Here is a 17,285-nt window from a genome sequence, read left to right on the forward strand (position 1 = left end):
AGCACATCTGCTTGACTGTTATCGCTAGTGTGCTAATACTCAGTATACACTTGACGCTGAGCAATTAGGAAATTTACTCTGTACAGTCAGTATATGGTCTTTGATTTGAGTTTTCTTGTAAGTGACTGTAATACAGCACAACTGATTTGATATGAAGTACAAGTTGTCAGACAATATCCAATAATTATTTTGGTATCATAGGAAACATACAGTAGGAAGTACTCTCACTCATCATTTTTGACATTAGATTTGTAATGGATATTTTTATGACAGATGATATTTGGCTTCAGAAATCAAAATGCCTGGGATATGTGACCCGGCAGCACAAATGAGCCGTAAATTCCTAAATTGTATTCTGAGTTACGATTGTAAAATGTAATACGAAGGTCATATTCATCGGTAACTTAAGCTGGCCCGACATCCGTCTCATTTCGATAGTCAAAAACTAATCAATAATCCTATTGTTGAAGTGGATAATAAGCTTCTACCTTGGATGGCTATAGAACTTTTAATAGCTCTGGTCTTTGTTTGCTTATATTGCTAAATCCTGTTCAAGTCGGTGGGTTACCAGGCATTGTATTTTGTACAGGTATGCATAACCAACAATTAACAATGAGAGAACTTTCTTAAACCTCGTTGACTTGGGGATGATTTGAAATGACCGCCAATTATGACTGTTTGATATTTATTGCCAACAATGTGGAAAAAGAGACACATGTAAAAATGTAAAAAGCTATAATTTTGTTGAAGGAGCAAAGTTTAACAAACCATAACCCCGCTTCTGGATATCGTTTGAAGTCAAATGATATACCATTTTTAAGTTTATGATGTTTATTTTTAAACACGAAATAAAACAAAATTGACCGGGGAGGAATTTACGGCTCATCGCCGTGGGCGGTCACATATACTATAAGTGCCCATGCATGACACTCAAACATGACATATTTGCTAGTGTTATGCATGAAGCTATATATAATAACCTTTAGTTATTCATTACACTGGATGGATGGTGCTCAATTCCTAATTCACTAGTGAGGTTCGTTGTATTGGAGTCAGCTCATTATTTGTGCAACACCCAACCACTCTGTACAGTTTTTTATCTACGTAATTCATTTATTTCAGTTTGATTACTGCAATGAGCAATGCTTACATTCTTTTGCATGTCAGTTAATCAATTTGGCACCATTCAAGTTAAATCACAAATTTGAGGACACACTTGAAACAATGATAAGAGAGTGATGATCGACTGTGGGGATGGGGGATATAATGCTCTAAAATACTGGTACAGACAATTCTCAGTCCCAATCAGAAAGCAGCTCAATTAGGCAATCGTAGTGCAGGTCAATAAGCCAATCAGATCACTGCTTCAGAGGCCAATCAGGGCACAGAATAAATATATTACTGGTACCTATTCGTATTTCAGTCCCGAACTTTTTGACCTGACAGCCCACCAGTTGACACCTTGCTGCTTGTTATTTTCAACTTGTTTGTAGTACACTTTTCAAGAATTGTCCTTTGTGACTCTTTGATTTAAACTAGGAGCATGAAATGTAAGTCTCCATGCATCCCCCATACAAATGTTACATGATTCACCTCCAATGTACCCTATTATTGCACTCATTTCACACAGGTTTATACAGAAATACCAAAATCGCTTACTACCTACAGAAAATTTTGGTTTTTTCAAAATAGATACAAAATATAAAAAAAAGAGTAGTGACCTATGATTAATTGACTTATTTCAAACAAATTTGGCAGTATAATTGGTTTAATCTATCACTTCAGCTTTGTAGCAGTGTTAAGCCTTGAAAAGTGTGTACTTGAGATGTATACAGTGGGGATATGTTTCCCTGTAAATACTAGAGCCTATCCATTGATCCAATATCATATATATTGGGACTGATTTGGCAGGGAATTCTGAATGCGCTACTCAAGTTTCTCCATTAATCACATTTACAAAATGGGGATTAAATAAACATATTAGCCAATATCCATTCAACAGGAACTAACATTGTCAAAGTTTTGGACTAAGATGGATTTTGGTCTTAGTTTTAACTACTCATACAATGTGTACGAATGGGCTGCATTTAAGGCATACTTCATCAACTTTATCTTGTCGGGTGTTGTGTAAGAGTTGTGGAAAAACACTCCAAATGAGATGTTTGAGGAGGTTTACACACAAGACTCTTTATGACACTGCTGGGCAGGAAAACCTTAAGATGTAATTTCAAAGGTCAAATGCAAAACCTACTATGTATAAAGTGGGCCCAGTGCATGAACCTTGTAATTTCTTTTTAAACCTGTAAGCTGCCTAAGTGTCTGTACATGTATATAACCAAATGACCAACACCATTTTTTATGTAAATAATGATAATTTTGACCCACTTTTTGTAATATGAAAAAATTGTTACATAAAAATTATGAGGTTCTATAATTGGACATTTTTTTCTATACATAAGTTTTGATTTTAGAGGTCAAATTTACAAAGGAGGTTTTTACTGACCAGCAATGATAATGAAGCTCCCATAGATTCAACCCATTGTATGATAAGTAGCTACTCAATCCCGACACTCTAGTTAGACCCTGCCTTGAACGAATACTAACCACTCTGTATGCTGCCTATCTTAGGAACTGAAAGATCATGGGTTACTAGGTCTACACATTCATTCAAATCAAACCTTGGTGATTATCACATTTTCTGACTTGTTTTGTTATCACTCCATTGCTTGTCAAATAGCAATGTTATATTCAAAATCCATCCACAATTCTGACAAACTCAGTCATTAAGTTTTTGATTTTAGATTTGATAATCTAAGGAATATACACCTTTGGTAAGAATCTTTGTATGCTAGAGTTATATAACTAGTATGTAGTAGTAACATAGCAGATCTGAGAGAGACTGGAACATTCAAAATCCTAATTGTTATAACACATATTCCTTGATATTACTGTTGTATGCAAACAAAATGAGATACGGGTGGAGTGAGCACTGATGAAGCGAGCGCTATCTGCTTCCAGTAGAAAGTGAAGGTGAACTTGGAGAGTGACTAGCTGGCTGTCCTGCTCTTTCTGCTTGGGCACGCTTGATGTACAGGTTCAATAGCTTCATCTGCAATCAAATCACATTATCATAATGTCAATCTAACTTAGCAATGAAAAGAGTAGCAACCATCACAGTAGCATTCAATATCTAGTACTTTTTGATAGAATCTGATATTTCAATCAATATAACTGATTTTAACTGATTTTAAAAGAGATATTAATAACCTCTGAGTTAATACCTTCATGCCGTAGTTCCATGATTTAAAAACAAATCTTGGTCAAATTATGCCCTCCTTACCTTCTCAACATAATTCAAAACTATCCACTAAATATAACTGACATTGTTCATTAATTTTCAAGAAAAATGTGAGGAACCACAATTGATGAGATGTATCACAGTGATGGATGCAACAATGGGTTTATCACTCACACCTGACAATCAGGTGTATCACATAATGATGGCTGATGATTGCAAATTTATCAAGAAATGAACATCTGGGAAATACTGAGTAGGTGAATTATGTTGGTCATAGATCATAGACCTGCCATTAATATTTGGCATCAATTCATGGATCTATTATCTATCTCTCCTTCCAATTCAAATTGACATTTGAAAGTTATGACCAAAATATTACAATCTTGTAATATCATACTTCTCACATGTGTAATAGATTGCCTACCACACACTATGCATCACTATGTCATAACCATTTTGTGTGATCACTACGGATCCACAGAATTGTTGCATCCATCAGTATAAGATACAACCTGGTGAATTGTCCCCAAGGTGCTCTGCAGTGAACAAAGGGGATTGTTGACCAGGAGTATATTTGAAATAAGGTATGCAAAAGGGATAGAGGCCGTCAGCGTGACGTCATATGCCGCCATCTTGTGGGTACAGGCTGCGATGGTCGTTCGATCTCCATGCGTGAACAGCAAAATCACCGTGGTGATGCGTGATAACAGCTGCGTGGCAAGCTGCGCCCTGCGCGTAGTGTCCGACGCAGAATCCCGCGTATCATTTGTACCCACAAGATGGCGAAAGGCTGACGGCCTCTATTGTCTGATGAAGTACAGATGCAAAATCTTATTCATAATACCAGAAATTGAGGAACAGTTTTTAGCTTTTGAACATTTATCATATCACTTCTAGTACTAAAATATAAATATCATAGTATATTATGTATATAAATGTATGCTTAGCCTCAATTACAGGTATTGGGAACTTTTTGAAGAAAGAACCAAAGAGTATCAATATCTCAACTTTCCTGGAATTGGATGAAATGTTTTTAGTGCACTCATACCAAATCTAAATGGTCTGAGCATGTTTGCCACTACTACGTATTATTTGGTAATCTGTACACATTTATGCAAAATATATTTTCGGTAATGATATAAAAGTTTCATCTTTTAATGACTACCTAAATGTAGCTGTTATCTTCTTTAGTACTAATCATAGTTTACAATTTAATATTTTCTATCATTAATTTTCAGCTGGTATAAAGCTAGTAGCCATTGTTATTTAAGGTGTGTTATTTGAGCTGTGTGCATTTCTAACATTAGCAAATATTACAACTTGAAATCTTATTTACCTATGATAAAGAGACTACTTAGAAGATGACTTACATAGTAGGAAAAACAGAAACATAGGTATTGAGAGAGAGGGAGAGGATAGAGGGGGGGGAGTGACCGAGAGACACAAGGATTGTTTACAAGTTAAATAGATCAAAATATATTACTTTTAATCTTACAAATCTTAATTTGTAGTCATTCACTCAGAATTACAGGAATATTATATAGAACTGATTGTTGGGTGTTCATTTTGATAGTCTAAATGTTCTGTTCCTTTGGGAATGCAACTTCCCATATTGCTTCCCTATCCAGTGACCTATCACATTATCTATATTCGATCTTATACTTGTTTCCATATCATTTGTTGTGTACCAAATTGCTGTTATAACTTCATTATAACTTCATTTTATGCTTAAACAATTCAGCAAGGCTTTGGATCTTGTAGCATTTTATAGACTCCATATTGCAATTAGTGTTATCCAATTCAAAAGTGTTATGTCCCACATTCCGCCCCAAAAGTCGATTTGGCTTTCTCTCTACTGTATGACAAAGGCATTAAGATGTTATTTTATTGAACCAAGATTTCTAAGGGTTTCCTGACATGCAAATCTATCTACTTAGATATTACAAAGTTACCATACACCAACATTTATATCAAAAATAATCATCCATAACAGAAGAGAGGGGAAAAGAGCCTTCTTCAATTATGCTCAACCATAATAACATAATTGGAGTGTCTGAAGTTTAATACCTTTGATCCAAACAAAAAAGAAGTTATTTATACCTCAGAATTTTCCCAAGGTATTGTATCTTTCATCAGTAAGATTGCGACTGTGGTAAGTATCATCAGGTTGTGGCCTTTTTGACCCTATACTTGATCAGTCTTGTAGTCGACTCCTGGAATTTTGAACCTGCCCCAGTCCTTGTTGAGTGATGGATCACTAACTTTGCTTGCTCCTTGAAAACATGATTTCTGGATGATTTCAGGTGAAGATCTTGGACCAAGACCACATGTGGTTTGCAGGAGACATCATGGTCACAGTGCACATCAAAGTTAATAAGCCAAGATCTTGGACCAAGACCACATGTTGTTTGCAGGAGACATCATGGTCACAGTGCACATCAAAGTTAATAAGCCATCATCAATCAACAAGGATGGGAACAGGTTCAAACTTCCAGCAGTCTACAACACTGTGATTAAGTCTAAGGTCAACAAGTTACAACCTGATAACACTTATCAATTTCACTGATGAAAGATGGAATACCATCTGAAAATTCCAATGTTTGGATCAAAAGTTTGAAACTTCAGTCATTTATACTAACACAGATGAACTTTCTTTATGAAGATTCAATAATTGGAAGTGTATTATAGAGTGCTTTCTCATGAATGTATGTCTATCATGTTGAATATTTATGTGATTAACTTGTGTACTGACAGTGTTTGATTATGAATATAGTATACAAATATTAACTGTCTATGAGTGTGATGGTTTCCGGCGAGTGGAATAGAACAATACATCTTTCACCGAGTGATTATATTTCAACCATTACACAAATTTAAGACAGTTAATATTTGTTTTGTATCACTCATACATAAATTCTGTTGCTCAAAAATACTATTTAAGATAGGGAATACATTTTTTCATCACCATAACACCATGTTTTGCCGTGACATACATAACATTTTGGTGTCCATAACTAAATCGACGAGTCTAAGAGTCAGCACACGTCTTGGCACAGGCGCACTACGGCGCAGCACTATGATGGTAAAAACTATCACACGGAGAGGCTGATGGTGAAAAATGATAAATGGCTATCAACAAATGAACTGTCTAGAATTTATGTACGGGTGATATAGTTTGTAATACCAGCCAGTATAAATTCATATTCAATGGTAAGCAAAGGTCAGGTAGAGATGGTTGTCAAATGTTGGATGAGTTGGGCCAAATACAAAAAAGCACAAAATAATTTAATTGGGTGCTTGTTTTCAGGACTATCAATTAGATGTCTAGAACAAAGTGAATTCCAAAAAGGCAAAAACATGTAAAATAACAAGGTAAAATGCACAATTCAGAAATTAAAATTTGGTTTTGACAAGTAATCCTCCATAAAAATCTAACAGTATTATATACAATTAAACAAGTCTTGTATGTAAAACATCATTTGATGGTCCATGTAGCTTGAAATTGACTATTTATCCCTTTGCAAATTATATTTTAACGTTGTTTTAAAAATCCTTTTAATAAATGTAACTAAATCAACCATGGAGTGATGTTTTACATGACCAAGTGACCCAATACAAAAATGCTACTGGTAATCTCTAAGTAACTACTCAGGTACTGTAAAACACTTATTTTGAGCAATTTTCTTTTGCAAAGAATGAAAAGACTTTGTCAAAAAAGCCCAACTTGCAGCTTTATGTCATAGAATTCTAAAAAAAGACAAATCAGATTTGTGTAGATGAGTGAAATTTGCGATGCATATGAAATGCAGGTGTTTTACAGTATGCTCTATAATTAACACACCAATGTTATTTGCACACAGTAGATAACCCACCTTACTTCCAGCCAAATCAGATAGATACAATTTAAGTTGTTCCCCTATTACCCCATGAATGGCTACTAGGCAGAACACACTGGCTTTGCGTATACTACTTTCGGCATGGTCATATGACTGTAAGAAACAAAGATTCAAATCGAGAAACAAAAAATGTGAAAACATTGCATATTTGTTGCACGGTCACAACAGCTGCTCACCTTTGAAGTTGACAGTTGTTCAAGGTAAACTTTGAGCTCATCGCCCAGCACACTGTGAATAGCCACTAAGCAAAACACACAGGCTTTACGAACGCCACTAACATCATGGTCATAAGCCTGAATAAAAGGGGCAAAATAACATACATGATTTCTTCATCAAGTTACAACTAGTACTTGCTCAATTTGAGATGCAGAATTTTGTGCATGGTCAATGGATAGTCTGTGCATATGCTGAAGAATGACATGCATCTGGTGCTCTCATGCACCCCAAGACAACAAGTTTTTGGAATCCCACTCTTGTGTGGAGTTTTACATGCACATTGCAGGGGCTATTCACCTTTTTTGATAAGTAATAGATAAATAACATGGTATTTTTTGAGGACAACCCTGATAACGAATTGCACACCTGAATACTGTACATAAAATTGAGGCTGTAGCATCTTCAGCGGCTACTATTCACACAGAATTACAAAAAATGAGACTTCATATAAAATGGCCCATAATAATATAACAAATTATTTAATAATAAAAATGTGTATGTTTTAAACACACAGGTGCGCCATTCAATATTTCAGTATCAGGGCTGATCTTTTAAATAATACAGGGTGAACTAAAAAGAACTTTACATATGTAACAACATTGTTAATAGCTGTTCTCAACTCCAAGAAATTAACCTTTTAAAATTGGGTAAAGTTCTTTTTGGACCACACTGTACAATGTCCTCTCTGTGTTCACCACAATTTACCTGGTTATCACAAAATTACAAACATACTGCTATCAAGAATTCAAAAAGGTGTATTATCATGATTTAACTCATTGAAATATGCTGAGTTTTTCTTATAAATTTTTTTAAAAAATCAGATAAAAAATGGACCTTAATAGAACAAATTGCCATTATAGTTGAGGAGTACATTAATGCAGGAGAATCTGTTTATTTGCAATGGAAAGACGAGAGTGCATTGCAAGACTTTGTAATAACATTCACCACCCCAAGAGAATAAGATTGGGCTCGTCGAAAAATAAAAATAAAAAGAATAGGATTGGGCTAGATTTTGGGTTCGGAAATCATTTAGGGTTAGGGTATAGGGCTGGATCTGGAGTTGGGAAATCATTTAGGGTTAGGGTTTAGGGCTAGATTTGGTTTAGGGATAGATTTTAGGTTGGGATATATTTAGGGTTAGAGTCTAAGGCAAGGTTTTGGGTTGATATTACATTTAGGGTTAGGGTTTAGGGTTAGATTTTGGATTTGGATAGGGTCCGATTTTGGGATGGAATTACATTCATTTAGGGTTAAAAGATTATGGTTAGTATTATAAGATTAGGACTATGGTTTAAGGGAACCACTATTCTTAAGTTGCATGGCTGTATGTATGATACAGGCACAAATATTTGGCTAAAATGGAGAGAAATGGGCCAAATTATAAGAAAGTGTGGAAATTTGGACAACAAAAACCTGACTCAGGTTTAAACATGAACATTCTCATGCCTGATGATGGTATGATTATACAATGTTTCAAATCATTTCAGAACTCTTGTAGACAGCTTGCATACCCATTAGAAGGGTAGCAAGTTGTATTGATAGAGAGTTGTGACAGGGATACTGTCATGTTCAAGCCATCTAGCGATTCAAAAATGATTTCATAACACATGTATGGACGGGTTCGTAAAAATGCATAGGTCATTGCACTATAGCAGGCATTATGCTTCATCAATGTACTTGCAGAATTACCTTTAATAAGACGGGTATAAGCTCTTCCATGATTTCACTAATTTCTGCTTGTGACATGATTTCCACTACCTAAAGACACAAAAACAAAACAACCGTAAAAATTAATCAAATGATACATACATACATACGGTATAGCGTTGTTTCCTCAAGATCACAGCCCTGCTGTTTAAATGGATATCAGAATCAGTTCACTTCCTCTAGGAAGGAAACCTTACAATGCGCATCAGTACTTAGATTGTGTATATCCAAACAGCACCAGAGTGGGATGGGACAGTCAAGGGTTAACACCCTACTCTTTTAGAAACTGACTATAAGCTACATGTCAATTTTCATTGACTGATTGAACCAATTCTAAATTGTAATTCGACTACAAAGTTTCTCCGGGCATCACAATCCATGGCTAGTGAGGCATCTGGTTGTAAATTGTTGTTGGTATCCCCTAACAGCCTCTGTATGTATGCCAGATAGCTTGTCCTTTGTCACCCTGGTCTGCTTTTGCCAAGTGATGGAACATGAAGAGCATAATTATCTTCTACAGGGCTCCTCTACTGGCATCATCAGGATGTGTTGACGCTGCCTTACTAGGTTGATGAGAGGCTGAGTGTCAAACATAGCATTGATCTAGGCATTGCTCACACAGTCAAGGTACTTCATTCCTGTAGCATGATATGGCAAATGCATTTATCTTATTTTCCATATCAACAAATATTAACCAGGATTCACAGCCATACAAAAGCACTGCTACACAGGTAGTGTTGAAAAGCCTGATTATTGTTGTGATGGAGATAAGTGGACTAACTTCCAACAAGCAGTCCGAGGCAGGGTGTCACCTTTCTGTTAGTTGTAAAAGCTGACTGAGTTCATGTTAACATGACTTCATTATTCCGATTCCAAACGAGGGATAAACATTGTAGCGTAGTGTAATGTATGAGCATAAACTGAACTAGATCTATTATGGCTTACCTTGGTTAGCATTTTAATGGCAGCTTGGTTAACAGGTACTTCAGCTGTTTGTATGATGGGGCATAATACCCGTACAGACTGGTCAGGGGCTAGGGAGTTAGCTAGTGTAGCTGATGTCTCCTCGGCTGCCCTCACCACCTGTGTCAAATCAAAAATAGAAATGATATAATATACTACAACACTACAAAGTAGAATGTGATACAAGCAGCTTTATGAAGAGAAGCAGGGCCCTGACACTCAGTTCAGAAGTGTGTTACTGCGTGGAAGCGGCCATTGACCCTGTAATCGCGTATCCTGGAACTACCGGCCGCGTAGGCGCACTTGTATGCGCCCAATACGCGTTATTGATCGTGTTGGACGCTTGTGCTGGCAACGCGTTCATTAGCACCCCAGCACCCATTAGCACCCCATGGCAGCGCCCATACGTGTGTGTCAATTTGTGGTTTGCGGGATCTTTTTTTCAGGCTCTGTAGCGTGCAAATTTAGCTGGTGCGATTTTACAGTCTACCGTGTGAGAGAAGCAGTGACTCTTTTTACTTACAAGTCACACTGTACAACTATATTTGTCAGCATATTGCAAGGGTTTCTGTTGATACCAGGTTATTATAATGGTCATAACTCAAGTTAAATGGATGGGCTATTCCAGAAATTAAAGGCATTCCCCCCTAAAGAAGACATGGGATTCCCAAATTTTTTTACCATTTTTAGCTCTGTGAATCCCACAAGTCATTATTTTCACAATCCTAAAGAAGACATGGGAATTCCCAAGAAAGAGACTTCTTTTTATTTTAGGCTTGGGAATTCCCAAAAATTTGCCTATCTTCTTCAAGGACACTGGGACACAGTGTCATCGCCCCAATATCTTCATGGCATAAATCGCCATGGTAGGTTGAATCCACCGCCACGTATGGCCATTTTGTTCCGACCTGTTTAATAGTCTTGAGACGCATAATGGGCCGAAGGACATCTGACTAAGACTACTGACAATTGCCCGGTGACTGACCTCGCTGTGTGTGAGTCGAGCATGGTACGCCATAGGTCATATGCTTTTAGACTACCCACGATTGGCCTATACACTGCGCTATATAAAATCAGAATTATTGTCAGTTTTTGAGTTCAAGACGCAAGCTTCTTTCTCAAGACGCAAGCTAACGACTATCATATCTGTTCAACACATATATTCAAGTGCAAGGAACCACATCTGGTTTCTTTAGACAAAATCAATTACGGGAGATATTCACCATTTTCTACCCCGGTATCCAAAGATTTTCGTCTGAATATCAAAATCGCATAGCACATTCATGTATCGTATCGATCCCGGTATTGATTTTAGTATCTCTGGTGTACCAAGTAATAAGCCCAATCGCCATTCTAACTTCCGGTTTTTGAAAGCAGTTTTGGGACACTTTGACCTCTGACATATCGGGATAATCTTACTATAATTTGCCAAATGTTGTGTGTATGCGTGTATGTGTGTATGTGGTTAAAAGGCTCCGTCAGTTTTGATCCGAGCATCGCCAAATTCGCACGGGGGATGCAGAAAAATACGGGGAGTGTCGTGAGCTACCTTCGGTCGAAATCGGAGGTCGAAGGTCAAAGGTCAAATTTTAAACTTGGTCCGATTGGGCTGTAACTCGGTGGGTGGAATCCTTGATGCTAGGGGAATGCGGAGGTCACATTTGGTTGAAATCGGAAAAGAATTAGGCTCAAAATCGGCGAAAATGTGGATCTTTGTTAAAAATCCTAAATCCACAGTGCCACCCTGTGTGCACTGTCTGTTCATCTATAAATAGCTCTGATGCATTCTGTACATGTATATACTTGCTCTATACAGTGTTTATATTAACCCTTTAAGTAAGAAAGGGAGTAGTCAGTAAAATAAATACATGCATACATTAATTAAATTAATTAATGTCATCCAAGGTCAAAGGTCATCCTGGGTCAAAGGTCATATGAGGTCAACGGGGTGAAACGGTCATCAAAGGTCAACGGTCATCAAACAGAGGTCAAAAGTCGTGGGTTCATGCTATGTTGCTGTTACGCATACATGCATATTGAGCTATAGCATTTAGGCCTATACCATTTTTATAGTAAGATACCGGCATATTGAGCTTAATAATCATTTACGCATACGGGTATAGCTCTAGTTGACATAATTATTATTATTTTTCTTATTATTGTCATTATATTGATCATTAAAAATATTAAATAATAATAATAATAATAATAATGAATGGTTCTTTTAAGGCGCAAAATCTTCCGTGGAACTCAGAGCGCGCAAACACATGAAAAAGACAAACAAACAAAGAAGCAATTAATCCTGTGAATCTGGAAATGCTTGACGAAAGAGATGGGTTTTAAGCTGACGTTTAAATTGCGAAAGTGTGGGGATGTTACGAAGGTTGTTTGGAAGCGAGTTCCAAACAGTTGGAGCAGCAAAATGAAATGAGCGTTCACCGGCTGATTTAAGGTTAACCCGAGGAGTTTTGAGTAATTTTTCAGAGGATGATCGAAGGGAGCGGGAAGTTTGATAAGTGCAAAGCGCAGATGACAGGTATGGTGGTAAAGTGCCATCGAAGTGACGGAAAGCCAGAATAGCAAGTTTAAATTGGATGCGCAATTCGACGGGCAGCCAGTGAAGCTCGATGAGGATTGGTGTAATATGCTCATGCTTTCTTTTTGACAATAAGACGGGCCGCACAATTTTGAATACGTTGGAGACGGTTAAGTTGATCAGCAGTGATACCTGTCAAGATGGAATTGCAGAAATCAAGCCGCGACAGAATTATTGAATTAACCAGACATGATGTTAAAAATAATTAAAAATAAAATACTAATATTTTTTATATTTGTTCTAATTATTGTAAAACATTTTACATTATATTTTGTACGTACAAAAACCCAATATTTCTGAATTTTCTGAAAGGTCAAAGGACAAAGTGTCCCAAAACTTCAAAAACTGTCCTACAATGCATTGCAAACTTCCAATGCCGATTTGGCTTATTATTAGCCAGGTGACGTCGGTGTGTAGGAATTACCCAATTTTTTAATCATTTTATTGTCAAAATGGGAATTACCATTTTTTTGGATAAAATTTTGGTCAGGGAATTCCCAAAAATGTATGCTACAAACTTACATGTCTTACAGGAAGGGGGGTACCATTAATTTCTGGAATAGCCCAATGCTAGACTCCTGTCATTGGTTCTGTATGTCCACTTGTTATTCAGTTCAAAAGACACAGAAATGTATCAAGCAAATTAAAGCAGCATTTATATTTTACATAATATTTTGGTTGTAATGTCCTAAATTCTGCAAAGCTGACATGGCATTGAAAATATGTTTGTTCAATATCTAGTGTTGATGTCCCAGAGGTAAACCTGTGCAGATGGGAATGGATGGATAGATGGGCAATTGTGTTCACATGACACTCTGCTGTGCTAACAACAGATTGTAATGTATATGCCATCACACCATCCCATCCTCTAAATCTGTCAAATTCTAAAACTTGACAAATCCAACAACCTGCCCAGATCTGCAACATTAACCACCCTATCCATCTATCTTACCTCTGATTGTTGGTCTTTATGGGCTTCTAGTATTTTCAGAATAGTAAGCTCAGCATAGTCTTTGAATCTATCTGGCTGATTCCTTAATATCTCCCTCAACACTCTTAATGCCATAGCACGAATTGAGGGCTGCAAAGACAAATAACAAAATAGATGATTAGTGCTTTGTTCTTGTCATCAGGCATCTGTAAAGAACTAAATAGCCGATTGAGTACCATGCAAAAAGCTCCACTTTCTTACTCATGTTACGAATAAATTTGCATCACCCCAGCATATATTTGTTTGGTTATTTCATTGTTATCTCATTGTATCAACCAATCATTGCATTAAGTATTCTACATGTATAAATATCTTCATAACCCAATCCACTTTACTGTTCAGAAAGGAAACCGCATTACGATTTGATAAAACCTGGACATAAACCTGGACATTTTGTTAATAATTTTCAAGATCTGCCTACCTCTACATCTCCTAGTGTTTCTAGCATAAGTAGGAGGACCGTTTTAAAATGGTCATCCCACATGGTCAAGCTCTCTGTTCTGGTCATTTTAATTAGCTGCATCATGGCTGTTCTGCGCTCCTCAAACCTGGAAAAAAATCACAAATACTAAAACTAAAGTTTGTTCTGCTTATAATTGGTGAACGAATGAGACTCATAACATTGTGTATCGATATATACTGCGCCAATAAAGTATCCTTACACTTGGAAAAATAATCACAATTTCCAAACTGAACAATATTGGGGTAAATTTGTTTTTGTAATAGATGCAGTATCTAATCCTGCACAATATGACACCACATTGAATCCAATGTGACTTCAAGAAGCAAAGTTACAAGCATTTGATTAGACGAAGGTCCAGTTTTAAAAGTGACAAACTGGCCTATTCAAAACTTCACATACTAGACATCTGGTTCGACAGTGGTGAATGGCTAATTTATGCGTTTGGCTTTAATTAAAAACAAAAGGAACAAAAGAAAACTGAAACAAAAGAACTGACAAATAAAATGAAAGTTAAGAAAAGTACAGAGAAGTAAAAACTGAAATAAAAACTGCTTTAAATAACTCTTCATTGAAGAAACTGTGTTGTCTCTTTGTTGCGCCTGTTGGAATCTTTTTTTATGCTTTGTATAGGCCAGTTTGTCACTTTTAAAACTGGACCTTCGTCTATTCAATTGCTTGTAACTTTACTTCTTGAGGTCACATTGGATTCAATGTGGTGTCATAATGTGCAGAATTAGTGCATCTATTAAAAAACTAATTTATCCCAATATTGTTTAGTTTTGAAATTGTGATTATTTTTCCAAGTGTAAGGATACTTTATTGGCGCAGTTATATAATATTGAATGGCTTTGAGTGTGATACAAGAATATATTGCACGAGATAGAAAAATATTGCACAAGTCGAACACACGAAAATAAGCCATTCAATATTATTATTATTATTTATATCAGGCTTTTGCTATGCGGTAAGATGAAAATTTAAGCTTACCTAGCCACCGGGTTTAACCAATGTGTATTGTAAATGTAAGCTTACCTTTTGACCTTCTTGTTTTCTGCTCTTTACTCCCCAAAGACAATTTCGGAATAATTATATATATAGGTTTATTTGTAGATGTGGATTATATTTCCTAAGGTTATCATCATCCAGAACTGCCGCAAATTAAGTTTGTGATTTTACTTGTTTATACAGTACGAAATCTCCTGTGAGCCGTTACGATGTCTGTAATGTATTGTTGTGCTGTTGTATCATGACGCGTGTTGGTGCCGTCACCATGGTAACGCAAGACGACGCAGCGCTGCATACAATATTCAAGAAATATTGTATTGCATCCGGGTATTTTGAAAATATTGTACAATATACAGTTTTATTGTATCGCTCAAAAGCCTGATATAAATAATAATATAGAATATTGTGCACACAGTTGTGCTAAACACTTATGGTAGTTGGGTGTCGCGTAAAAATGTGACTGGCGTGCGCTTATGTGAATTAACATAAGCATAAGTGGGAATTATATTGCCGCGCGCAGTTAACAATAACCAAATAGTTTTTGTCAATAAGCCAAACAAACTTATTTTTTGTATTTTTCATTAAAATTGTATAAGTCCTTACCAAACACATCTTACACCCCCCCCCCCCACCCCTTCTTGTGAGAGGTGTATAATGGGAACATGCATATGAAACCATGAAAATGAGGACATTGATCAAAATGTGGCATATTTTCATTTCCTTACACCCCATCCAATTAGACGCACCCCTGTACCCTTATATGACATGTAGAATGGGGATATTATGATATAGAGAATAAATGATATGACTTTTTGTATTTACTACCCTCTACCGTGTGATAGACTTAAAATAATGATGTTGCCCGTGTTATATGAGATGATACGATGCACGATAGCGGTTAAAAACAATACCTTGATAGTTAATTTTAGTATGTCCATTACATTTCTGATGAGTGTGTGAGTCACTTACCTTTCATTATGGTTGGATAGCTCTGTTAACAAGGGTACTAAAGCATCACCTTGATCATCTGCAATGATAATATGTACACACCACTAATTTAGGTTCAATTTCAAAGAGAAGTGATTTTCAAAGGTACTTCATTTAGCTTTGTTAAAGGCCCATTCAGTGATTTGCTCATCCGGAGGATCGTAAAAATCATAAAAATTCAGATTTTGGCACCTTTACCAGTGTCATAGATGTGTTAACATAGCCTGCTAGGAGCTGAAAGTCATGCAGTAAAGACAAAATAAGACATTTTACATAAATCTGTAATTTCTCTACTTAAAGTGAAAGCCCCACTTTTGGTTCAAGTTCCTTGGGGAATTAGTCAAGGTTAAAATTTATCCATGTAATTCTGTTCTGTCTGTCATCAAAGTAACAAGTGTATTGTCAGTTCTTCTGTGGAGAACTGGGCAAGCAGGGCTCCCTGTTTAAGTAAAAAAAATAGCTACATGTATTTGAATGGGGCTAAAACTTTGTCAATGCCACTGTTTTCTTCATTTGTTGTCAATTTTTTCATCTCAAAAATACCTAATGAGCATTTTCATGACTTATCCTTCACTTTTAGGCAATTTATGCAAGTTTTAATTATATTACACTTTTGTTGGGATCACTGAATGCGCCTTCAATCTATTTTGATAATGAACAATTAAAACTATACCCACTGTTTTTACCTTCGTGGAATTGCTCATCTTCGTAGGCAGCATCCTGGAGTGCCAGTCTGTTCATGGTCTCAGTTAAACCCTGCTTAGGAAAACAACAAATTTAGTCAGCAAAAACTACATTCCAACAAAATAGCCTTATTGCTTAAAACTTATCGATCAAATTACTCGCTTATGCAGACCTCAATAAGTTTTTTTAAGTTTTCCTCCATAAATAATTTTAAAAAAAGTTCCATTTGAAGCTGGTAAAAGAAATCTTATAAATAGATTTAAACAGTTTAACTCAACTCAATCTAACACTAAGGAGAACTTATTTTCATTAACAAAGCTAATCAAATAACTGATAATACATTATGATATCTAAACATAATAGGTTGATAAATATATTTTTACAGTATGAACTGAATACATTGCTAATGGCAGCTATTATGTGCTAGATTACCTGATCTAATAAATGTTAATTTGATGAGTGTGACATCTACCATGTCC

The 17,285-nt window shown here is 36.2% G+C and overlaps 1 protein-coding gene across 1 annotated transcript in view; it reads right to left on the reverse strand.

Annotated features, from left to right (window-relative positions):
* Window positions 1–385: 385 nt before the first annotated feature.
* Window positions 386–17,285, reverse strand: part of LOC140146444 (CLIP-associating protein 1-like) — a 181,108-nt gene continuing 164,208 nt past the window's right edge. Inside the window, 8 exon segments of the mRNA XM_072168303.1 lie at window positions 386–3,109; window positions 7,171–7,287; window positions 9,100–9,168; window positions 10,063–10,200; window positions 13,629–13,757; window positions 14,089–14,215; window positions 16,105–16,162; window positions 16,809–16,878. Coding sequence (XP_072024404.1) covers window positions 3,005–3,109; window positions 7,171–7,287; window positions 9,100–9,168; window positions 10,063–10,200; window positions 13,629–13,757; window positions 14,089–14,215; window positions 16,105–16,162; window positions 16,809–16,878 — 813 coding nt within the window. The 3' untranslated portion in view covers window positions 386–3,004.

Source organism: Amphiura filiformis, chromosome 1 (genome assembly GCF_039555335.1).
Source record: "Amphiura filiformis chromosome 1, Afil_fr2py, whole genome shotgun sequence".
NCBI lineage: Eukaryota > Metazoa > Echinodermata > Ophiuroidea > Amphilepidida > Amphiuridae > Amphiura > Amphiura filiformis.